This window comes from Pelophylax lessonae, assembly GCF_965119305.1.
Source record: "Pelophylax lessonae genome assembly, chromosome: 8".
Classification (NCBI taxonomy): Eukaryota; Metazoa; Chordata; class Amphibia; order Anura; family Ranidae; genus Pelophylax; species Pelophylax lessonae.
Window position 1 is genome coordinate 46,005,166 of NC_138775.1, and position 24,884 is coordinate 46,030,049.

The window sequence follows — 24,884 nt, forward strand, 5'->3', positions numbered from 1 at the left end:
TATGAAGCTGCAAAAATCACAGAAGGCTGCTCACAGAACTGGTTCGGGCAAGCACAGCGCTGGACCCCTAAACAGGTAAGTGTCCTTTTATTAAAAGTCAGCAGGTATAGTATTTGTAGCTGCTGACTTTCACGTTTTTTAAAACAAGGTGAAGAACGGCTTTACTTATGCCTAAGCAGTACCAGTGGTGGCTGGTGCTCCATCAGTCGGGGGGGGGGGGGCGGGCAGCAGATGGACCCTCGCAATCACTCCAGCGGCAGACGGACCCCCCGGACCCCCTCCAATGGCAGGCAGACAGACAGACGGACGACCCCCCCCATGCCAGTTTACCTACCTCCGCGAGACTGACAGATGGCAGCAGCTTCCCCCTCAGTCCCCATGTTCCCTCTCGACCAATAGGATGCCTTCTCTTTTCGGCCAATCGGGAAACAGATCTCAGGACCCACTTCCTGATTGGCCGAGAGGAGAATCAGTGTGGCAATAGTGAATATTCATTAGCTATTGTCACACAACTGGATTGGCTCAGGGCGCAGTGCTATGCGCCCGAGCCCACCCTTTTTTGAAGCCTATTAGAGCCTCTGGCTCTAATCACGTGCTTCAAAAAAAAAAGAATACCCCCCATTGGAATCCATGGGTCCGGCGTCCTGCATGTAGATTAGGGGGCCGGACGCATGGATAGGGAGGCGGCGCCCCTAAGTCCCTAATGGATGGGCCGCCACTGAGCAGTACCCTAAAATATGCATCTTTCTTCTGGAATTCCTCCAGAAATATAACACTGTACTTCTTTGTATGTGAGGGTACCTGGACACTTTTGTGTCTACAGCCTCATATCTGTTTATCTGCAGTGTGAGATGTAAGGCATTGCTGCCTCTGATAGCTAGTTTCATGGCATCCGAATTCTCATCACTTTGGAAGATTTCCTATAATTTCTGTTTGCATCTCTGGGGCATAAAGTGAAGGAAATTTCCCCAATAGTTCACAAACAGCAAAACAAACTGTCAGGGTTATAATTCTTCTCTACTCTGTCCAAAGCTAGAAGAAAAAAATGTTTGGCTATACATCGCCTGTCCTCCACCAATATACAGCAGACAAAAACTGCTGCATTTAACCACTTGCCGACCGCTCACTGAGCTGGTACTGCGGCAAAGTGGTCTGTTATCGTCCAGCGACGTAGACCTACGTCGCTGGACTCCTCCCCCTGTGGGCGGCGCGCGCGCCGCCGGAGGCTCGCTCCCGCTGTATTCAGTCACATCGGGAGTCTGGCCAGGGGAGGAGCGGCGGTGATCATCGCCGCTCTTCCCCGATCGTCGGGGATCAAGTGTGGAGATCCGCCCGCTTGTGTAAACAAAGCGGGCGGATCTCCTAAGTGACATGCAGGGACAGATTGCAGGATTCAGCTTAGCTAAACCTGCGATCTGTGCCTGTGTCACTCAGTCCCCTCCCCCCACACACGTTAGTAAGCACCAGGCATACATTAACCTCTTGATCATCAATAAAAGTTAACCCCTTCCCTGCCAGTGTCATTTTTACAGTAACAGTGCATATTTATAGTACTGATTACTGTAGTAATGTCACTGGTACCCCCAAAAGTGTCAAAAATGTCAGTCAAGGGTCCGATCTGTCCGCCGCAATGTCGCAGTCCTGCAAAAAAAATCGCAAACCAATCAAAATACTCTTATTGCGATTTTTTTTACCAAAAATATGTAGCAAAAAACAAATTGGCCTAAAATGTTAAAAAATTTAGATTTTTACATTTTTTTGGGGGAATTTCATATAAAAAATGTGAAAAATATTGTTATTTTTTCAAAATTGTCGCTCTTTTTTTGTTTATAGCGCAAAAAGAAAAAAATCGCACAGGTGATCAAATATCACCAAAAGAAAGCTCTATTTGTGGGAAAAAAAAGACATACATTTAATTTGGGTACAGCATCGCACGACCGCGCAATTGTCCGTTAAAGTAACACAGTGCCGAATCGCAAAATATTGGCCTGGTCAGGAATGGGGTAAAATCTTCTGGTCTTAAAGCGGTTAAAAATACGCTCATTGAGAATTTTTTTGTCAAAGACATGTAGCTAAATACATTTTGGCCTAAATATATGACAAAAATGTAATATATTGGATATTTTTTAGTAGAGAGTAGAAAACTATTGTTATTTTTTCAAAATTGACGCTTTTTTTTATTAATATCGCAAAAAATGAAAAGTGCAGAGGTGATCAAATACCACCAAAAAAAAGCTCTCTTTGTGGGAAAAAAAGGATGGAAATTTCGTTTGGGTACGGCGTTGCATGATCGCGCAATTGTCAGTTAAAGTCGCACAGTGCCGAATTGCAAAAAGTGGCCTGGACGTACAGCAGGAAAATCCTCCGGTGGTAAAGTGGTTAAGGTCTCTCTGCAGAATTCCGACATCCAACACTCTCCCTCCACCCTGACTCTTCCTGCTGGATTTCTTATTTTTTTATGTTATGGTGAAAGATGCAGGTGGTGTGGCAAAGATAATGATATTTTAGTTTTTAGTAGCTGTTGGGGAGTTGAACCACACAATTATCTCTTACATCTCTCAGGCACTCTTTTGGTGCTATCTCTGAACTTGAGTTCCTGGGTCTGCACACCTTCATGGGCCATTATAAAAGGTTCCCTTTTTCCATGTTGAACTTTCTCATCATCAGTGTTAATTTCATTGACAAAAACATTTCCAGTGATTAAAATGAAATGAAAATGGCCCCACATTTTTATCAATTGATGAAAACTGACAAAAATCAATTCAATTTTCGTCAACTAACGAAAATGGAACAAAAATGTGAGGGAGGGACGTTAGCCCATGTGAAATTCCAGTTTCCTTGGAGCTCTGCCTGAAAAGCCCATGAGTGCTGCACCGCCCAGCTAGCAAGGTAGAGACTGTAGCATGATTAGTGGTGTGGAATGCTTAGTACTGTACAGCATTACAGGTCTCCTCAGATGACTGTCCAGAGCACTGTACATTACAGGCCTCCCGAGAGTCCCGACTCACAACCATCCAGAGCACTGTGCATTACAGGCCTCCCGAGAGTCCCGACTCACAACCATCCAGAGCACTGTACATTACAGGCCTCCCGAGAGTCCCGACTCACAACCATCCAGAGCACTGTGCATTACAGGCCTCCCGAGAGTCCCGACTCACAACCATCCAGAGCACTGTACATTACAGGCCTCCTGAGAGTCCCGACTCTCAACCATCCAGAGCACTGTGCATTACAGACCTCCCGAGAGTCCCGACTCACAACCATCCAGAGTACTGTACATTACAGGCCTCCTGAGAGTCCCGACTCTCAACCATCCAGAGCACTGTGCATTACAGGCCTCAAGAGCCCTGTGAAGCATGGCAGACTCAGATAACCATCCAGAGCACTGTGCATTACAGGCCTCCTTAGTCCTGACAGTCTCGACAGTCCATAGGACTAGAGCACTGTAAATTACAGGTCTCCTTAGACCGTCCAGAGCACTGTGTAGCATTACAGGCCTCTTCAGACCACCGTCCAGATCACTGAGCATTACAGGCAACTTCAGACTGTCCAGAGCACTGTGCATTACAGGCCTTCCTTCAGACCACCGTCCAGAGCACTGTACATTACAGGCCTCCCCTCAGACCACCGTCCAGAGCACTGTGCATTACAGGCCTCTCCTCAAACCACCATCCAAATCACTGTGCATTAGAGGCAACTTCAGACTGTCCAGAGCACTGTGCATTACAGGCCTCCTAAGACCATCAAGAGCACTATGAAGCATTGCAGACTCAGATGACCATCCAGAGCACTGTGCATTACAGGCCTCCTGAGTCCTGACAGTCTCGTCAGTCCATAGGACTAGAACACTGTAAATTACAGGTCCTTAGACCGTCCAGAGCACTGTTTAGCATTGAAGGCCTCTTCAGACCACCGTCCAGATCACTGTGCATTACAGGCAACTTCAGACTGTCCAGAGCACTGTGCATTACAGGCCTCTCCTCAGACCACCGTCCAGAGCACTGTGCATTACAGGCCTCCCCTCAGACCACCGTCCAGAGCACTGTGCATTACAGGCCTCCCCTCAAACCACCGTCCGGAGCACTGTGCATTACAAGCCTCCCCTCAAACCACTGTCCAGAGCACTGTGCAGCATTACAGACCTCTCATACCACCGTCCCAAAACACTGTGCATTATAGGCCTCCTCAGACCACTGTTCAGAGCACTATGCAGTAGTGATCGGCCGATATCAGTTTTTCGTTGCTGATACCGATACCGATGTTTTGGCCATTGCATATCGGTATCGGCCGATATGGGCTGATATTTTGAACATTTAAAGTTTTGCAAAATAAACACAATTTTCGACACAAATCTGTTACTGAACATGTTAATGTTTGTTTATTAACATTTTTAACACTGCAGTCAGTGCAAAGTAAACTGCTAGAAAAAAGCTAGACAACAATAAACAGCTAGACAGTGGATTGGAGGAGTCATTGGACTACTGCTGCAGTAGTGCACTCATTGCAATGATTTGAAATCACTACTGCAGTCAGTGCAAAACTGCTAGAAAAAAAGCTAGACAACAACAAACAGCTAGACAGGCATACGATCTCGGAAGTTGGAGGTCATTTGGCATATCATTTATTTTGGGGGGGGGGGAGTGGGTACCTAGCTTTGACAGGTACCCGCTCCCACTTTGGCTCGGACCGCCTATTGAGCTCGGGTGGAAGTTCTCCTCTCCCCCTCCCTGCAAACTTCTGGGATTCGTCACAGGTCTCAGAAGATTGCTTGTCCATTCAGGACGTGCAGCGCGATTCGCGCAGGCGAAGTGCGCACCCGGCTGTGAAGCCGCAAGCTGTCACAGCTGGGTGCACACATTAGAGATGCCGGCGCCATGGGGAGAAGAGGGAGAGAGCTGAGGCTCCCCCCGGCCGCATCGCTGGACCGGGGAGTGTGTGTTTATTAAAAGTCAGCAGATACACTTTTTGTAGCTGCTGAATTTAATAAACACAAAAACCACCGGAACTCCGCTGTAAGTAGAAATGCACACTCACCGAACAGTACTGCTCTCTATGGAAATAGAAAAGCTAAATGCGCTCAAAACTGAAGTGTCTCTCCTTCAGGGGATTGGTACTCCATTCATTTAACATCCGGTATGGACAGCCAGGTAATCTCTCTCTCCACTGGTAAAACTCATGATTCCATAGAATATGGCACTCACATCCAGATTGAAAAAAGCAACCAACAACAAAGAAAAATCTTCTAGTATTGTATTTATTGGTGACTCAGATCATAATAATTATAATAAAAAGCAGTAAAAACTTCCAAAAACATCAGCCACTGGTGTCACTTACATCAGTAGCTGCCAGTCTAGTATAGCGTTGCGACAAGACTGCAGGCATAAAAATCTGCTCTACAGCTGTTTCGTGCGACCGCATGTCTTCTCTTTATATTATTGTTTTACATGTAAGCTACATTTACATAAGGACACTGTTATAATGGACGGGTGTAATACTTTTTTCTTTTTATTTCCTTTTTGTTTGAGTGCTGCATTTTTTAGTTATATACAAGATGATTATTGTAAGCACCCCAGTTAGTGCTAAATGGTTTGTCCCAACTCACTAAATGCTACATCTGTAGGAGAGCGTGTTCTGTTGAAAAATAACAGACTTACTGGCAAGATCACCAGGTGAAAATAAAGGAAAGAAAAACAAATGCAGCTACCGCATCCAAGAATTGGTAAGCTGCAAAATATGAAATGTTTGCTTTTGGGTTTAATACCGCTGTAAGCTTTATAGCACTGGGGTCCCTGATTCAAATCCCAGTCAGGACAATACCTGCTTGGAGTCTGCATGTTCTCTTTGTGTTTGAGTGGATTTCTTCCCATGCTCCAAAGACAAATTGGTCCTAGCATGTGTATGCATGTGTGATATGGACTGCAGTTTGTAAGTTCCATGAGCAGGGCTGCTGTTAGAAACCACGGGGCCCCATACAGCCTACCTGACAGGGCCCACCTCCCCCCCCCCCACTGAAACTAAGTGAGGACATAGATTTATCACTCCCTTTCTTTGCAGCCTCAGTTTCACAGATGAATGAATAGGAAGCACTCTGAGGTTTCCTGTTCATTCACAAACGGAAGCATAGTAAACACAATTTGCTATGCTTCAATGGTGAATGGACACAGGGGGGATTGGTACCAATCGCTCACTGTGTTCATTCAGGAAAGGAAGATGTCAGTAAATTACATATCCTTCCATCCTGAAGCATCCCTCTGTGTGCCCGCAGCAGCTGCCAGTGGGAGAGAGGGAAGCCGGCAGCGCAGCGGGGGAAAGTGGCACACTGGGGGGCCCTTACAGCATATGGAAGAGGCGCATGTGCTAGAACCACTCCCCTTAAAGTGCAGCCACGGGAGAAAGAGGAGAAAAAGCTGGCAGCGCTGCAGGGGGAGGTAGAAGAGGATTGGTGTCTGCAATAAGACAGTACAGCCAGCCCTTCTGCTCAGCAGGTGCCTGGGCCCCCCTTTTTAACTAAAGGGCTGGCTGTACTGCCTTATCAAGCGGCCCTGTCCATGAGGGAAGGGATTAATGGTAATCTACAATATGTAAAGCACTGCGTAAAGTGTTGGTGCTATATACAGATCTGTAATAAATAAAATACCACAAAGGGAAGGACTGGGCCAGGGGGCAGGGGGGCAATTGCCCCCTGGGCCACTCTGATGCTCTGTAAAAAGGCTGCTATTGCCTCAGAAATCCCTAAAGATTCCTGGTGAAGAGAAGTAAAAAGTCCCCGCTGCTGACCTACTGAGTGGAGGATTAGGACAAGGACAGAGCGCCCCCCCCCCCCTCCCCCACCCAGCATAGATGGTGTAAACTGTGTCTGAGCAGAAGTCGGTTCAATGCCCCACCGAGCTGTCCCAGCTCCCCCCAACCGCCCCCTGCTGGCTAGGTTGGGAACCCCGATTCAGCAGGTGAGTAAAGAGTACCTGGAACGGAGCTTCAGCTTGGAATGGGGGTCAGAAGGAGGCAGGGAAGGGGGAGAGTGGGGGGGGGGGCAAGTCGCGGCACCATGGGCCTCTGGATTGTACTTGCCCCCTGGGCTGAAAGTTGCCAGCCAGCCCCTGATGCCACATTTGAATGGACTGACATTCTAACATGCTAGGTAAGTTTGGAATCTCTGTAGACATCAGGTCCTGCACTCTGTTTTTAGTACAAGACCAGATTACCTTTTCTTACAATACACAAACATGATTTTTATACATAGTTACATAGTTAGTCTGGTTGAAAAAAGACACAAGTCCATCTGGCTTAACCAATAAAAAACAAAAAACAGTAATGAAAACCCAACCATGCAATCCCATATACACAATCCTATACCCGCAGTTGATCCAGAGGAAGGTGAAAACCCCCCAGCAAAGCATGATCAAATTTACTACGGCAGGGGAAATAATTCCTTCCTGATCCCCTGAGAGGCAATCGGATATTCCCTGGATCAACTTTACCTATAAATATTAGTACCCAGTTATATTATGTACACCCAGCAAAGAACCCAGGTCTTTTTTAAAGCAATCTAGTGAGCTGGCCAGAGCCACCTCTGGAGGGAGTCTATTCCACATTTTCACAGCTCTTACTGTGAAGAAACCTTTCCGTATTTGGAGACCAAATCTGTTTTTTCCTCTAGGCGTAAAGAGTGCCCCCTTGTCCTCTGTGTTGACCTTAAAATGAATAACTCAACACCGAGTTCACTATATGGACCCCTTATGTATTTATACATGTTGATCATATCCCCCCTTAATCTCATCTTCTCAAGAGAGAATAAATTCAGTTCCTCTAATATTTCCAAAAAGCTTATAATTACATAACAAATGTACCTCAGTGCTGCTGTCACTTCCATAGAAATCGTCCTCCATTTGCGCTCCTCGTCCGTCATGTTCCAGAAGATTTGGTGAGATGACGTCTCTGGAAAACTGAAAGGCCTGAAGTTTCCCATGAGATGTTGTACAAATCATTGAGGAAGTGGGGGATACTTGATCTGGGTCCTCAGGGGCCCCATCTGCGGGATAGCTGATGTCATCTTGGCTGCTATCTGCCAACGGGTGACAGCTGAGACTGACGTTTGTTTGATGTTGGGTATTAGACAATATGGATTCTTCATCTTGGGAAGCGTCAGGAAATACCCACTCATCTGGAAGATAAAACACATGAAAGGTGATAATGTGTCACGTATAATCCTCATAACAATTGGGTATAATTAGTGAATTTTTGGCTTCTCAAGTGTGATACACAAGAGAGCGCCAATCTATAACTTGTATTTGTGTGTATATGCTGCAGCAACCAGTTCTTTACCTGATGGTAAATCAGCACTGATTTCTCTCCAACCAGTCTTTTATTTTTAAAGCTGAACTCAGGTGGGCAACTAAAAATACTAAATAAAGCGCTTTTATGTGTTCATTTAAAAATATGATTAAGTGTTGTATGCAATTAGTGTCAGTACCTTAATCAGTTCTGGACTGGAAGATTTTCCCCTTTAATGACCAGGCTATTTTTTGCGATTCGGCACTGCATTAATTTAACGGACAATTGCGCAGTCGTGCAATGCTGTACATAAAAAAAAAAAAATGATCGTGCGACGCTGTACCAAAACGAAATTTACGTCCTTTTTTTCCCACAAATAGAGCTTTCTTTTGGTGGTATTTGATCACCTGTGTGATTTTTTTTTTTTTTTTTTTTGCGCTATAAACAAAAAAAGGCAATTGTGTAAAAAAAAAAAACGAAGATTCCCAAAAAAAATTCTAATTTTTTCATCCTTTTAGACCAATTTGTATTCTGCTACATATTTTTGGTAAATAAAATCGGAATAAGCGTATTTTGATTGGTTTGCGCAAAAGTTATCGCATCTACAAACTAGGAGAAAGACTTGTCATTTTTATTTATTTGTATTTTTTTACTAGTAATGGCGGTGATCTGTTATTTTTTAGTGGGACTGCGACATTGCCGCGGGCAGATCGGACACCTAATTGACCTTTTTGACACTTTGGTGGGACCAGTGCCATTACTACAGTAATCAGTGCTAAAAATGTGCACTGTTACTGTAATAATGACACTGTCAGGGAAGGGGTTAACCTAGGGGTGATCAAAGGGTTAAGTGTGAGCCTAGAGCAGTGTTTTCTAACTGTAGGTTGGATGGGCTTGTGAAATGACCACAGAGATATGTGATCCTATATAGAAGGATCACAGGCGCTCTGTGATTATTTCAGAGAGAACAACGGTCTGCTGTGTTTACAACAGCTGACCGTCCTTCTCTCTCATCGGGGAGCAATCGCGTGTGCCCGGCGGCAATTGGTGCCGCCGGTCCCATGCATCGGCAATCCTGCTGCCTAGTGGGGACAGGCGCGCGCTCGCCCCCAGGACCGCTCCCACAAGCCGACGTACCCCAATGTCGATTTGCGTAGCCGAGCCAGCCTCTTGCAGCAAATCTAAAGCGAGCGGGTGGTCGGCAAGCGGTTAATCTGTGCTCATATGAGCCTTTTGTAATTCCCTTCACATCACCACTCAGCCTGGGAGAGGTAAGGGCTGCCATAAGTGCCAGTCACGTGTGCTGCATTATTATTATTATACAGGATTTATATAGCGCCAACAGTTTGTGCAGTGCTTTACAATAAGAGGGAAGACAATACAGTTACAATACAAGGAATTAGAGGGCATGCTGACAGAAGGAGAAAGCAAAGTGATGAATCAACCCTGTACTTGTTTGGGGATCTCGATGTCTGGCAGGGGCATCTAAGTCACAAGACTAGCAGCACAGAATTACACATTTTTTTATCAGTCAAAACAATTCCTTTATATGTATTTATTTCAACTATGCATTAGATGCACGGTCAGAGTTCAGCTTTAAGGCCCAATTGAACTCTCAATGTAAATTGGTGGATCAGAGCAAAACATGTTTAAAGCCTTACATTTTGCTTTCTTTAGAAAGCAGCCACAGCCCAAATAGAAAAGCCTGTCCCTGCCAGCATGTTGCAGATGAGAACCCTTGCTGTGTGTGTGGAAGCCACAATCTCTCTTCAAAGGTCAGATAAGCCCCCCTGCTGAGTCTGAGATAGAGCACTCTAATCAGCATGCATCATGTGCTTTGCTTGAAGCAGGTTGAGTTGTTCTATGCTGCCACAGCTTCAACTCCTCTAGGAAGGCTGTCCACAAGGATTAGGAGTGTGTCTATGGGAATGTTTGACCGTTCTTCCAGAAGAGCATTTGTGAGGTCAAGCAGTGATGTGGACGTGCAGGCCAGGCTCACAGTCTCTGCTCAAATTCATCCCAAAGGTGTTCTATCGGGTTGAGGTCAGGACTGTGCAGGCCAGTCAAGTTCCTTGACTGGGATTATGTTGTGGTGTTGCTTTTCAGGGGTTGGGCTTAGTTCCAGTGAAGGGAACTCTATAGGAAAATGTCATGCTCCCAACTGTTTGTTATTCGTACTTTTACTTCGTTTTTTTAAAAGCTGGACTTTGGCCAAACAGTTAACTACACAGTTGGGATACATATAAACATGATTTATTTAATTTTTTGATTAATTTATTTTAATTCAATTTATTTAATTAATTATTTATTTTAGCTTCCTACATTTTTGTATTACTGCTCAGCTATGTTTGTAAATCACACACTGATGAAATAATGAATATGTGCTCTCTAGATTTTCTATTATTTCTGACAGTGGTTGTAACCCTCTATCCAAAACTAAAAAAAAAAAAGTAATCTAGAAGTATAGTACACTTTAACTAAGTCTGTGTTCCAAATTCCACTCACCTATACAGGCTATTACAAGGGGATTGTTTGCTACTTGTTGGATTTTTCTGTTATTACATATCATGCTGTGCTCAGTAGAAAAACCAAGACCTTTTCTTTTGCACCAGAAGCCGTAAGAATCTTTGATATGGGGTACAATTTCAGAAATTCCAGTGTGAAGATCTTATCCCTGGAGTCTTTGAAACATATTAGAAGCCAGTGGGTGATCCTACCCAGCAGCAGCCAGCCAAAATTGAAAAAAAAAAAAAAAAAATGTAGGACTCATGCACACGGCCATAATTAATTTACTGATATCTACGCAGGATCTTGGTGGCAGAGGCTGACAGTAAGATCCTATGTTACATATTCCTACTAATAGTCATTAAATTCTTTTGTTGAACACGTTTAGACATGTAAATGTACTGTACATATCCACAAAATTATTATTCCGCTTAGTCTAGCAGAAATTTACACATGTACGTGTTAAGATGAGTACAAGCATACAGTGGGTACGGAAAGTATTCAGACCCCCTTAAATTTTTCACTCTTTGTTATATTGCAGCCATTTGCTAAAATCATTTAAGTTCATTCTTCTTCCTCATGAATGTACACATAGCACCCCATACTGACAGAAAAACACAGAATTGTTGACATTGTTGCAGACTTATTAAAAAAGAAAAACTGAAATATCACATGGTCCTAAGTATTCAGACCCTTTGCTCAGTATTTAGTAGAAGGACCCTTTTTGGCAGCCGCATCAGGATCGGATCGCACATCGGTTCACACTTGTGCGATCCGATCCTGTGCGAACTGCACAATCACACTGCGATATGCGATCAAACTGGGGTGTCGTTAAGATTACATTGACACCCCCAGCGTATCGCATATGGCAGTGTGAACTGCCGGGGGTGCGTGTGCGATGCGGGAACAGGCTGCGGATTCGCAGCCTTCCCGCATCGCATAAATGTGAACCGGACCTTACAGATCCTTCTCAGTGCAATTTTATTTTTAATTTTTTTTTTCCAACAATTTTATTGACATAAATGCAGCTGTGTGCATTGGCCCCTTAGCAAACCACCGCTGTGTTCCGATCTGTAAAAAACGATACAATTTATGGATCTGAATGCAGCATTTTTTGCATTTGTACGTATGAGCCCTTAAGTATATGTGAACCTTGTACTTTTTTTAATATGTAAAATTTATGTAAAATTTCTGATAAATACCCTTAAATTGACGGTTTATTCAGGGGTCATGTGGTCGCTACATCACTGTCTTCCGATTGCAGGGACAGGGCTGTGTGCAAGGTGGAAGACACAGCAACTCAGCACTGTGAGTGGCATTGCTGTTGGCCTACAGAGGAAGCCCTGTTGAGAGCGTAATGCGTATAGGAGTGGAACCTGCCAATGCTGCCATTACGTTGTATATCTGGGAACTGGAAGTGAGCTGGAGTATCTTTAAGTGGTATGCGATTTTTATTCATCTTTTTGGTGATTGTGTTTTTAACCCATTTTTATTAAAACAAATTGTATACGGAGAGCACTACTAGTCTTAATTTCTATTTCATGCAATTCCTGTGATTGTGAGTTGTGGAAGATGCTTTATGGAGGATTAATTCCGGAAGAAAGATCTGAATTGTGTGCCTTTATATAGATTAAGCTGTTTTGACCTATTAGGAAGCTTTGAGGTCCAATACAGAGGTAAGCGGGCCCACATAGCACTGGATAAAGTATGTGGTATTGTCGACAGAGGAGGGTTATCACCTATATTATCACATTAACCAAGTAAAGTTTGTATTGAGTTTTTCAGGTTACTTAGTGTGGGATGTACATATATACAAGACAAGACATACAAGATTCAAGACATCACACCATTTGTCTTGGTGGGATAATGGGTGTTTCCCTACAGTACTGCTGTTAATCAGACATTAAAGAACAGATCAGGAGATGTTGCTGCCTGTGTTATCAGTGGTTTACAAGGGGAACCCTGCAGGCACACTGTACAGAATTCTATATTGCCAATGCAGGATTACTCATGGGAGGATGACAACACTATCACAGCATTAGGAGTCTGTGATTAGTACTGTCACCGTACAATAGAAAGCAGGGACGGGGGGGGGGCAGAGACAGCAGTTGCCCTGGTAACATGTAAGGTGGGGAGGGGCACCAGGAGGAGATTTTTTGCCACTACAAGCTGACAGGAGTAGTGACAGCGGCATCACTACTCCTGTCAGTTTAGCACTCGATGAGAGAAGCCAAATCATGAGAGGAGTAGAGCCGGGAGGTACACTGTGCTCTTTCTTCTCTCCAGCCTCACACTCCTGTCACTGTAGCTCTCCTCCCAGCTAGGAATGTGGGTAGGGGTTGGGTAACCAAACTCTGTAAATGCCTGTCTGACATCCAGCAGTCCCCCAAGCCACGACTCATTCAGCAGCTGCATCTCTCCCACCAGCTGCCTTTAGAAATGGGTTAGAAACCGGCTAGGGGGGGTAAGATTTGTGCCGGGACAGGAAATTTGGGGGTGATGGGGTTAATGTTTGTTATATGAGGGGAAATTAGGGGGAATGTGCTAGGAAGGGTGATTTGGAGGTTTGTGTTGGGGGGGGGGGGGGGATATGGAAGGCATTTTGCTAGGAGAATGGGATTTGGGGGGTTGTGCTCGAAGGAGTGATTTGGGAGGGAAGGATCTGTGCTAGAAGGAGAAATTTTGGGGAGAAAGGAATTTGCATTAGGGAGGGGAATTTGTACAAATAGGGATGATTGGGGGGTTCTTGTGCTAGGAAGGGAAAATGGGGGGGTACAATTGGTGCCAGGACAGGAAATTCGGGGGGCGGTGACTGGGTTAATATTTGTTATATGAGTAAAAAATTATGGGGAATGTGCTAGAAGAGGTGATTTGAAGGTTTGTGCTGGGGGAAGGGGGATCAAGGGGGGGGGGATTTGTGCTAGGAGAGGGGATTTGGGGGGTTGCGCTCAAAGAAGGAGTGATTTAGCGGGGGGGATTTTTAATAGAAGGGGAAATTTTGGGGGAGGGGGGAATTTGTGTCAGGGAGGGGGATTTGTGTAGGGATGATTGGGTGGTACTTGTGCTAGGAAGGGACATTTTTGGGGAGTGGATTTGTGCTAGGAGGTTGGATTTAAAAAGAAGAGGATTTTTGTATGGAGGGGAAAGTTGAGGGGCGAGGATGTCTGCCAAGAGGGTGCTTTTGAGGGGGGGGGGGAGGGGTAAGTTTAAGCAGGGGAAAGAAAGAGGACTTGAAATTAACTTTTTTTGGGGGAGAATTTCGGCTTGCAAAGGGGAATATGCTTAGAGCTAGGAATACGAATTAGTGCTCTATTTTTTTTTTTGGGTGGGCGGTGGAGAGGGTCGATTTTGCATCTTCGCCCTGGGCACTAGAGAAGACCTTGTCCTGACATTAACAGGAAGCCCACAGAAGAAGCAGAAGCTGGCATTAACAACGGATACAGTATTTATTATAACTTTACTAACAGCACTAAAAAATACTTGCGCTATTATATGTATCAGCCAAATGGGGAGCTATTTTGAGAAACTCAAGAGTTGGGTTTACAATATAGACAAAATGGGATTTCCATTAATGGGAAAGGGTTATTAATTTTCTGTCTAACCCAGGCATGTCCAACCTGCGGCCCGGGGGCCACATGCGGCCCGGAACCCCAGGCAATGTGGCCCACTGCCCCCTGACAATTTTTTTTTTTTTGCTGGGGAGGAAGGAAGTCAGGTCGGGGGCATGGCCACATCGGCTTCCAACTAACAGTAGGCAGAGGCTGCCTCGGAGGGGAGGGGGGGGGGGATGTGAGCATGTTTCTGACTCCTACCACCATGACCACTTCAAATCACTGAAGTGGTCATGGTGGTTAGAGTGTTCCTTTAATATCTCTCAGAAATAAACCTCCGTATACTGATTCCTTTTCATTTGATCATCCTCTAGTTGCGTTAAATTAGTGCGGGGGGTGCGGCCACGTGGGAAGGGCGCAGCGCATTTTATTACTTATATACCGTAACTATAGTATATATTTTATATGCGGCCCGAGAAAATTTCTCTACGCTCAATGTGGCCCAGAGAAGCCAAAAGGTTGGACACCCATGGTATTGTTTTAGATAGGAGATGTTTCTGTTATATACATATCACTACATCTTTTGTTGTTATTAATATAGAAACATAACATTCTATTAACTACAAGCTTTCAAAATAAAATATACGACTAAAATAAAACGTTTTTTCAGGGTAAAAAAAATAAAATAAAATCACAATTGGACAATTTAATTATACCTTTTTCAGAGTTTAATAGTGTTGTCATAGAAAAATAATCAGAATTACATTGCTTTTTATATTTCTTCAATTTCTAAATGATTTGGAGACTGAAGAGGAAATGAAATATTGTCCAGTTAAGATTTTTACACAAACTTGCAATTTTCTTAATAATTGATGGGAAATAGTGGTCATAGCTATGGGCAATTCATTTGCATTTCATTGTCAGTTCGGGTTATAATAATGTGTGAGAAATTCACAAGTCTGAAATTATAATTAACACCTGCCTTGCAGTCAGTCCTTTAAGGCTTTTCCTCCTTTGATGTAATTCAAGTTGAACATGCTTCATTTATTGTAATCGTTCAGCGATACTTTTCACTGACGGTGACTGAGGAATGTAAATGAACCGGAGGCTTGTGTGATGGGCCGGTGTGATTCCAGATTCCACTAAAAACTTCAGGAACTTTTTTAAAAGAGAATCCCAAGAGGCCCATTAGCTTCAGTTTTAATTTGACTTTCAAATTTCAGGCCCTTGTGAAGAACGATACACAAATAAAAAATGCATGAAGATAAGTATTTCATGGAGTCTTTCTGACCATGTTTTAACCTAATGTGCTTGACGTAGAAAGTACCCTAAATTCTCCAACTGGTGCATACTTAGGCAGGTTAACTAGTTGGCAGCCAAGGGAAAATTTAAAGGAATACCATGGAGGGAAATAAAATTGCAAGTATGTGTTAGAACTAGCAATAGCAGGCTAGGATTTAACTGCAAGGGATCAAGAACAACAGATGATTCTAAGCAAATGAAGACAACAGGCTGCTCCTCCTCATTATTTGACAGCCTTGAGCTCACCTCACGTTGTACAGAATAAATCAGTGTTTACTTTTCCTTTATCTCCTTTATTTCTGCTGGCTGTTGTTTGCCTTTTAGGCCTTGTTCGCACAGGGTGATTTGATCCTTGCTCCATACAGTGCCATGTTTTACCAGCACAGGGATGCACAGGTATTGCATGCATCCCCGTGTCAGCAGTCCTTTGGCAGTCTTTTGGGACGAAGTCGCTGCATGGCCACAGTCACTGCTCTCAATGAGACATCTGTGCAGGTGCATGGCCCTGAACACATCCATGGAGAGTTTGGGGACACGCAGCCACATCCACACGGATGTCATACTGGGAGCAGCAGCTCTATCTGTGCAGCCAATGTGTCGCAATAGACATGAATGGGACTACTGACATAAGGATGCATGGAGCATCTGTAGAACCCCGTAAGGGTAAGCACAGCCCTACTGTACATGGGTCACAGAAGAAATGTGAACAATGCCTTATACACTGCTCAAAAATGTAAAGGAACACTTTAAAAATCAGATCTCAAGGGGGATACATATCATGCTGAATATCTATACTTATATGGATTGGGTAATGTGTTAGCAACGAAAGGATGCTAAATCATTTGATGGAAATGAAAATTATCAGCCTACAGAGGAATGAATTCAAAGACACCCCGAAAATCAGAGTGAAAACATGATGTAGCAGGCTAGTCCATTTTGCTGAAATATCATTGCAGCAACTCAAAATGGTACTCAGTAGTTTGTATGGCCCCCGTGTGCTTTAATGCATGCCTGACAATGTCCAGGCATGTTTTCAATGAGACGATGGATTGTGTACTGGGGTATTTCCTCCCAGATCTGGACCAGGGCATCACTGAGCTCCTGAACAGACTGAGGTGCAACCTGGCGGTGTCTGATGGACCGTAACATAATGTCCCAGAGGTGTTCTATTGGATTTAGGTCAGGCGAGCATGGGGGGCCATTCAATGGTACCAATTCCTTCCTCACCCAGAAACTGGCTGCATACTCTCACCACAGGAGGCTGGGCATTGTCATGCACCAGGAGGAACCCAGTATCCACTGCACCAGCATAGGGTCTGACAATGGATCCAAGGATTTCATCTTGATACTCAATGGCAGTCAGGGTATCATTGTCTAGACTGTAGAGGTCTGTATGTCGCTCCATGGATATGCCTCCCCAGACCATCACTGACCCACCACCAAACCATTCATGCTGAATGATGTTACAGGCAGCATAACATTCTCCTAGGCTTCTCCAGACCCTTTCACGTCTATCGCATGTGCTCAGGGTGAACCTGCACTTATCTGTGAATAGCACAGGGTGCCAGTGGTGGACCTACCAATTATGCTGTTCAATGGCAAATGTCAATCAAGCTTCACGGTGTACAGGGCCCACTAGAGGACTTTGGTCCCTCAGGCCACCCTCATGAAGTTTGTTTCTGATTGGTTGGTTAGAGACATTCCTACCAGTGGCCTGCTGGAGGTCATTTTGTAGGGCTCTGGCAGTGCTCATCCTGTTCCTCTTTGCACAAAGGAGCAGATACCGGTCCTGCTGATGGGTTAAGGACCTTCTATGGCCCTGTCCAGCTCTCCTAGAGTAACTACCTGTCTCCTGGAATTTCCTCCATGCTCTTGAGACTGTGCTGGGAGACACAGCAAACCTTTTGGCAATGGCACGCATAATTGTGCTATCCTGGAGGAGTTGGACTGCCTGTGCAACCTCTATAGGGTCCAGGTATCGCTTCATGCTACCAGTAGTGACACCGTCCCTAGCCAAAACAGGTGAAAAACAGTCAGAAAAGATGAGTAGGGAAAAAAATGTCAGTGGCCTTTACCTGTAAAACCATTCCTGTTTTAAAAGTCGTTTCATTGTTGCCCATCTAGTGCACCTGTTGTTAATTTCATTAACACCAAAGCAGCTGAAACTGATTAATAACCCCCCTCTGCTACTTAACTGACCAGATCAATATCCCAGGGGGTTAATTGACTTGATGCTATATTCTGTTTAAAAGTTGTTCCTTTAATTTTATGTCAGGAGTCTGTGATAAGGAGCCCTTGTAGTTCGGGGTTTTGGCTGTTTTTCTTTAGCTGGAACAGGGGCCTTAGCCAAGGTAGAGGGAATTATGAACAGTTCCAAATACCAGTCAATATTGTCACAAAACCTTCAGGCTTCTGCTAGAAAGCTGAACATGAAGAGGAACTTCATCTTTCAGCATGACAACAACCCAAAGCAAACATCCAAATCAACAAAGGAATGGCTTCACCAATCACCAGAAGAAGATTAACATTTTGGAACAGCCCAGTCAATCTGTGGGGTGATCTAAAGAGGGCTGTGCACAGGAGATCCCATAGAATGCATAGAATGCATTAACATAAAAAAAAACCTTCTGCCTTTACAGTCCCTTTAACACTATCCTCCCAATGGACCAAACTTACTGTATTAGGTTCTAGAACTATCAGTCTCAAAAGAAAAATACTGATTTGATTTTTCCATTTTAAAGCTTCTAGGAAAATGCAAAACTATCCTTGCAGCAGGGCTCCTACTGCACTGCAAAGGTTAAATACTCTTTTTTGTCTAGTGTACTGTTAATAAGCAGTTTTACTTAACAGGTTGCCGACCATACGCCGTGTATTTACTGCGGCAGTGTGGCTCACCCAGGCAAACCGACGTAGGGCTACGTCGGTCGTGGGCAGGGAGCTAGGGGGCGAGCGTGTGCCGCTGTCAGCGTGCTCCCACCCCTAGTCGGCAGTGGGAAAGCCGATGCACGGGTCAGGCGGCTCCGATTGGCGTCTGACACCCGCAATCCTTCCCCGCTGAGAGAGAAGGATGGTCGATTGTTGTAAGCACAGCTGACCATTCTCCCTGGAATGATCATAGAGCTCCTGTGATCCTTCTATATAGGATCACAGGTCTCTATGGTCATTTCAGAAGCTACTCCCCCCCCCCCCCACAGGATCACTCCCCTAGGCTCACATTTAACCCCTTGATCACCCACGATGTTAACCCCTTCCCTGTCAGTGTCATTATTACAGTAACAGTGCAAATGTTTAGCACTGATTACTGTAGTAATGTCACTGGTCCCCCCCAAAGTGTCAAAAATGTCAGTTAGGGGTCAGATCTGTCCGCCACAATGTCGCAGTCCTGCTAAAAATCGCAGATCGCCACCATTACTAGTAAAAAAAATAAATAAATAAATAAAAATGACATAAATCTTTACCGTAGTTAGTAGATGCGATAACTTTTGCACAAACCAATCAAAATATGCTTATTGCGATTTTTTTTTTACCAAAAATATGTAGCAAAAATAAAATTGGCCTAAAATGTTAAAAAAAATTGAGAATATTTTATAGCAGAATGTGAAAAATATTGTTTTTTTTTTTCAGAATTGTCGCTATTTTTTTGTTTATAGTGCAAAAAATAAAAATCGCACAGGTGATCAAATACCACCAAAAGAAAGCTCTATTTGTGGGAAAAAAAAGGACATCAATTTTATTTAAATACAGCATTGCACGACCGCGCAATTGTCGTGCCGAATCTCAAAATATGGCCTGGTCATTAAGGGGGAAAATCTTCCGGTCCAGAAGTGGTTAATTTGCCTCTCACTCCTCCAGCAACCAGTACTGTACTCTTCCCTTCGACACTCCTCAATCTGGGCAGGCTTACATTGTCCTCACTTACAATGCAGGACTAATGGACCTACATTGTACATGATGACGTCAGAGTGCGACTAACGGATGGAGCTCAGAAGAGAAGAGCCTTCGGGAGACCGACTGCACTGAAAGGACGAAGCCTGTGGTGAATGAGGGATATAGCAAGTAAACCTGCTTTGAAAGGAACCTTAGACAAAATGAGTATTTATACCTTGCTGTACAGGGGTAGCCCTAAGCTACTACTGCAAGCATAGTTTTGAATATACTGTATCCCAGAGTTCATCGTTAAGATAATAAAATGATCATACAACATATGCATTCACATTTTCAGACATAGATGCATTGTTCTGGCACTATCACATTTGTATTTTGTGAATATATCATTTTTTTGGCATCCCTGTTCAAGGGATGATGGCATTCAAAAGATCATTCACAAGCCTAACAAGCTCAGTCTTAAGGCTATCGGTATGTAAATGTCTCATGCTGAATCTTGGTATATGTTTGCTATAATAACAGTTTTCTTCACCATTGCTGTGTTTACCTGTTAGCTTGCTGTGTTAGATTTTGCCACATTTGATTCAGAATAAATGAGCTTAAAGTTTAGTTGGTGTGTTAGAATGTTCTTTGTACAATCATAACATCAGTTTTCTTATCCTGAAGTCAATGTTATCTCATGAACTGCACAAAAGAATAACAACAGAAATAAAAATGAACCTAGTACCTACCCCTTGTATTTATGGAAAAGCAAAAAGGAGCCAATAAGACATCAGCCCAATAACTGAATATAAAATAAATGGGTTTATAAGGGATTACCAATGTAATGGGGGGTCTTTAGAATATGCACTGCACACACAAGACCACACGGAAGACCGCAGCTAGCAGACGGTGGCCCCCTCTATTAGCCTCTGGTTTGCCAAGATTATTGATACCAAACAGATGGAGGGAGTAATTGCATCAGTGTATGTTTGAGAGGATCACTTCCAGACTACTTGGTTCTTCTAGACCTTATTTACCTGTTCCTTAGAGCTATAATGGAATCCCAAGAGTAAATCATCTCTAAGACAGTGTGTGGCCTGAGAATATCCCGTTGAGACCAAAGAGACCTACTCGGCCTGGCTTAGACACCCTCTTCACGGATTGCACACCCCCTCCCCCTCCCACTTCCCCCCCCCCACCCTCCTACTCTTTTGTCCTTTTTCAGTATGTCACTCTTTCCTGCCCTGCTGTATTTTTCTGATTTCCTCTCTTTCCTCTGTAGCACCCTCCTAGGTAGGTGTTAGGAAAAAGCATATGGGTGGCCCTGTCTGCATATCAGGGGGGCCTGATCATTGAATTAGGCTGTCACATGCTTCCAGGTGTGACCTGTTGTGCCTGGGGAGTCTCCCCACTGTTTCCAATGAGGGCTCTTACTGGACAGTGGAGGAAACCTAGCCAATAGCACACCAGGGCTTATGGCTATCTCAGTGGGCGGAGTTTGCTGCAATGCACCCTGGGATGGGCTATAAGTTTGAGGGGAGCATGTGACAGGGGTCTTTGGTGGGAAGCAGACGGACGAAGGTTGAGCTGAGCTGCAGAGAGGGATCCAGAGTGCTGTGGACCGAGTGGAGCTGCTAGGCAGAATGGAAGGGAAAAACAGTGTCGTGAGTACTCAAAACCGCCCAGGGGTCTGCCTAGGAGAGGGGACCACTCCAAAAGGTCAGAGGGATCCGGAAGCCAGCTAACCTGTGGAGAAGGCTTAGAGAAAGGGGGTGCCAGTGTCTAAGCCCTGAAGATAAGTGAGAGAAAGAGAGTGCCAGTGTGGGCCCTGAAGTGTTTAGCAGCACAGTAGTAGCACAAGTAGCTACCTCAGCAAAGAGTGCTTAAGGGAGTTCTAAGAGGACTTCTTTATGTAAGAAAGCAGTTCAAAGTCAGTTTGGAGTTAACAGGCTGCGAGCCAGCACTAACCAGCGTCAACCGGCGTTGACCGGCATTTAGCTAGCGTCAAGTCAGCGCCAATCTGCATTTTTCAGTTGTCCCTAGCAAATTGTGCATAGTTGAGCCAAAGGAGTAACCCACTCATTCCCTTCTCCCATCCAAGTTCTCAATAAATACAAAAAACCCAAAGATACTGGACTGGTCATTGTCTCAGAGCTCACACTTGGAGAAACATGCTCAAAGGTACTTTTGTTGCACCCGGTGACCCAGGGGGACCCATATCCACATAAAACGTCTGGGAATCCTGGTACACCTCTTATTATGTACCTCTCATCAATGATACGGGTCAACCTACAATTGGGAACTAACACTAATGTAGAATTACCATAGGAGCGAATATATTGTCTACGCTAGTGCTTATGACATCCACACCTTGAGCATGTGTTACCTGTTGTCCTAGACCCAACAACATGGGAGATACTTGATTCTCCCTTGTCTCCATCTTACTAAGACAAGATGGCTTGAGCGAAGTGGATGCGAACCTTAAATGCTGCCAGACTTCACTGTCATCTGACACCCTGTTATTCTCAGGGTTATAAAAGTTACACTCCTGGGTAACACAGGGGACAGTGAACATAATCCAGGACCACCAAACCACAAACAGAAAGAAAGTCATTAACATTTGACACATAATTATATATTCTTATACTAGCACAGATGCCTATGTATTGTGATCCAGGACTAAATTTAAACTGCAGTTACTGTATAAAAAAAGCCTTTTTAGATGGCAAGCTGCAGCAGATCATGCACGAAAAGTTGCAAATCAATTCTGCACATCAGACAATAGGTTTTGCCTACCATATAGTCAATTCTATAGTTCTTTCCAGCAATAGCTATAAGGATATCTTTTAAAAGGAAAAAGATGCTGGACCATTCAGGCTTTCAATTATCTTCCATAATCCTCTTCTATTGTGTACATGTGATTGGCATTGCAGTGTCATATAGAATAGACACTCTCTTCTAGGACAAAAAGTAGCTAGCCTAGATAACATCCACTAGCTGTCATGGACAATGCTGTCTGGACTAGCTGTATTTGAAAATCCTTTTAAACCCACTTTAAGCATAAGAATGACAGCCTAAAAGCCTAAACAGTAACCACGTAGAGAGAAAAGCAAACTTTCAACAGTGTTTAATACATAAAGAGGAACCCGAATGATTTATGTGTTTCACTTCGTTCCAAAACGGTTGCATTAAAATGATGATGTCCATTTATCTTGTTTAAAGAAAGCTTGATATCCGTGTAGCACAGCTGCTCTCCAATGTACGCCTCTTAATGTGTGTTGCGGTACAGGACTAATGATTGAGCTCAGAGAAATGACTTTGTCATGTTCTATTTCTTTTAGGAGTCCTAGGCTTTCCATGTAAGTGCTTCTATCGATAATCAAGCTTTGGTGTGGATAAACAGATTAAACAGTTCATTAGGCACTACTGTTTTCAAATGCAAAAGATGGAGAGCAAGGATTTTGCCTGAACAAAATTATAAATGCAACACTTTTTTGTTTGTGCCTCCATTTTTCATGAGCTGAAAGATCTAAGACTTTTTCTATGTACACAAAAGACCTATTTCTCTCAAATATTGTTCACAAATCTGTCTAAATCTGTGCTAGTGAGCACTTCTCCTTTGCTAAGATATTCCATCCACCTCACAGGTGTGGCATATCAAGATGCTGATTGGACAGCATGATTATTGCACAGGTGTGCCTTAGACTGGCCACAATTAACCACTTGCCGACCGCCGCAAGTAGATTTACTGCGGCGGTCAGCCCCTCACAGGCAAAGTGACGTAAATATACGTCACTAGCCTGTGAGGCTCCGGGGAGCGAGCGCGCGTCGCTGGCGGCGCGCTCCCGCGCGGTCACGGACCCCCCCGCGCGTGTGACCGGCGGACCCGATGTCCGCCGCTCACTCTGCGATCGTCGGTGGAGAGGGAGAAAGGCAGGCGGCTAGTGTAAACAAGCTGCCTGTCATTCTCCCCTGTGTAGAAACTCTGATCATACGGTTCTACTATGTAAGACCGTTGATCAGTGTAACTACAGCTCAACAGACAGCCAATCACAGTTAGAATCACGCCCCTAGGGACACACACAGCCCCTTCCTCTCAAATAAAGTTAACCCCTTCACTGCCAGTGTATTTTTACAGTAACAGTGCATATATATATAGCACTGATTACTGTAGAAATGTCACTGGTAACCCCAAAAGTGTCAAAAATGTCAGTCAAGGGTCCGATCTGTCTGCCCCAATGTTGCAGTACCGCAAAAAAAAAAAATCGCAGATCGCCGCCATTATGCGTTAAAAAAAAAAAAACAACAAAAATGACAAAAATCTTTCCCTTTGTTAGTAAACGCGATAACTTTTGCGCAAACCAATCAAAATGCGCTTTTTGCGATTTTTTTTACCAAACATATGTAGCATAAAACAAATTGGCCGAAAATGTTAAAAAATTTTGATTTTTACTTTTTTTTTTGGGGAATTTCACATAAAAAAATTTGAAAAATATTGTTATTTTTGCAAAATTGACGCTCTTTTTTTGTTTATAGCGCGTGATCAAAAAATCGCACAGGTGATCAAATACCACCAAAAGAAAGCTCTGTTTGTGGGAAAAAAAGGACGTCAAATTCGTTTAGGTACAGCGTCGCACGACCGCGCAATTGTCCGTTAAAGTCACGCAGTGCCGAATCGCAAAATACCCCCTGGTCAGGAAGGGGGTAAAATCTTCCGGGGCTTAAGTGGTTAAAGGCCACTCTAAAATGTGCAGTTTTATCACACAGCACAATGCCACAGATGTCGCAAGTTTTGAGGGAGCATGCAATTGGTATGCTGACTGAAGAAATGTCCACCAGGCTGTTGCCCGTAAATTGAATGTTCATTTCTCTACCATAAGCCGTCTCCATAGGCGTTTCAGAGAATTTGACAGTACATCCAACATGCCTCACAACCGCAGACTATGTGTACCACACCAGCCCAGGACCTCCACATCCAGCAGCTTCATCTCCAAGATCATCTGAGACCAGCCACCTGGACAGCTGCTGCAACAATCGGTTCGCATAACCAAAGAATTTCTGCACAAACTGCCAGAAACCGTCTCAGGGAAGCTCATCTGCATGCTCATCGTTCTCATTGGGGTTTCGACCTGACTGCAGTTCATCTTCGTAACTGATTTGAGTAGGCAAATACTCACATTCAATGGCGTCTGGCACTTTGGAGAGGTGTTCTCTTCATGGATGAATCCCGGTTTTCACTGTACAGGGAAGATGGCGTCGTGTGTGAGCAGTTTGCTGATGTCAACTTTGTGGATTGAGTGCCCCATGGTGGCGGTGGGGTTATGGTATAAGCAGGTGTATGTTATGGACAACGAACACAGGTGCATTTTATTGATGGCATTTTGAATG

At 44.2% G+C, this 24,884-nt stretch overlaps 1 protein-coding gene across 1 annotated transcript in view; it reads right to left on the bottom strand.

Moving 5' to 3' along the window:
* The window catches only part of CFAP20DC (CFAP20 domain containing), a 476,046-nt gene that overhangs the window by 231,428 nt on the left and 219,734 nt on the right, over nucleotides 1-24,884 (bottom strand). The window contains exon 13 of the mRNA XM_082266497.1: nucleotides 7,848-8,161. Coding sequence (XP_082122623.1) covers nucleotides 7,848-8,161 — 314 coding nt within the window. The remainder of the gene's footprint in view (nucleotides 1-7,847; nucleotides 8,162-24,884) is intronic.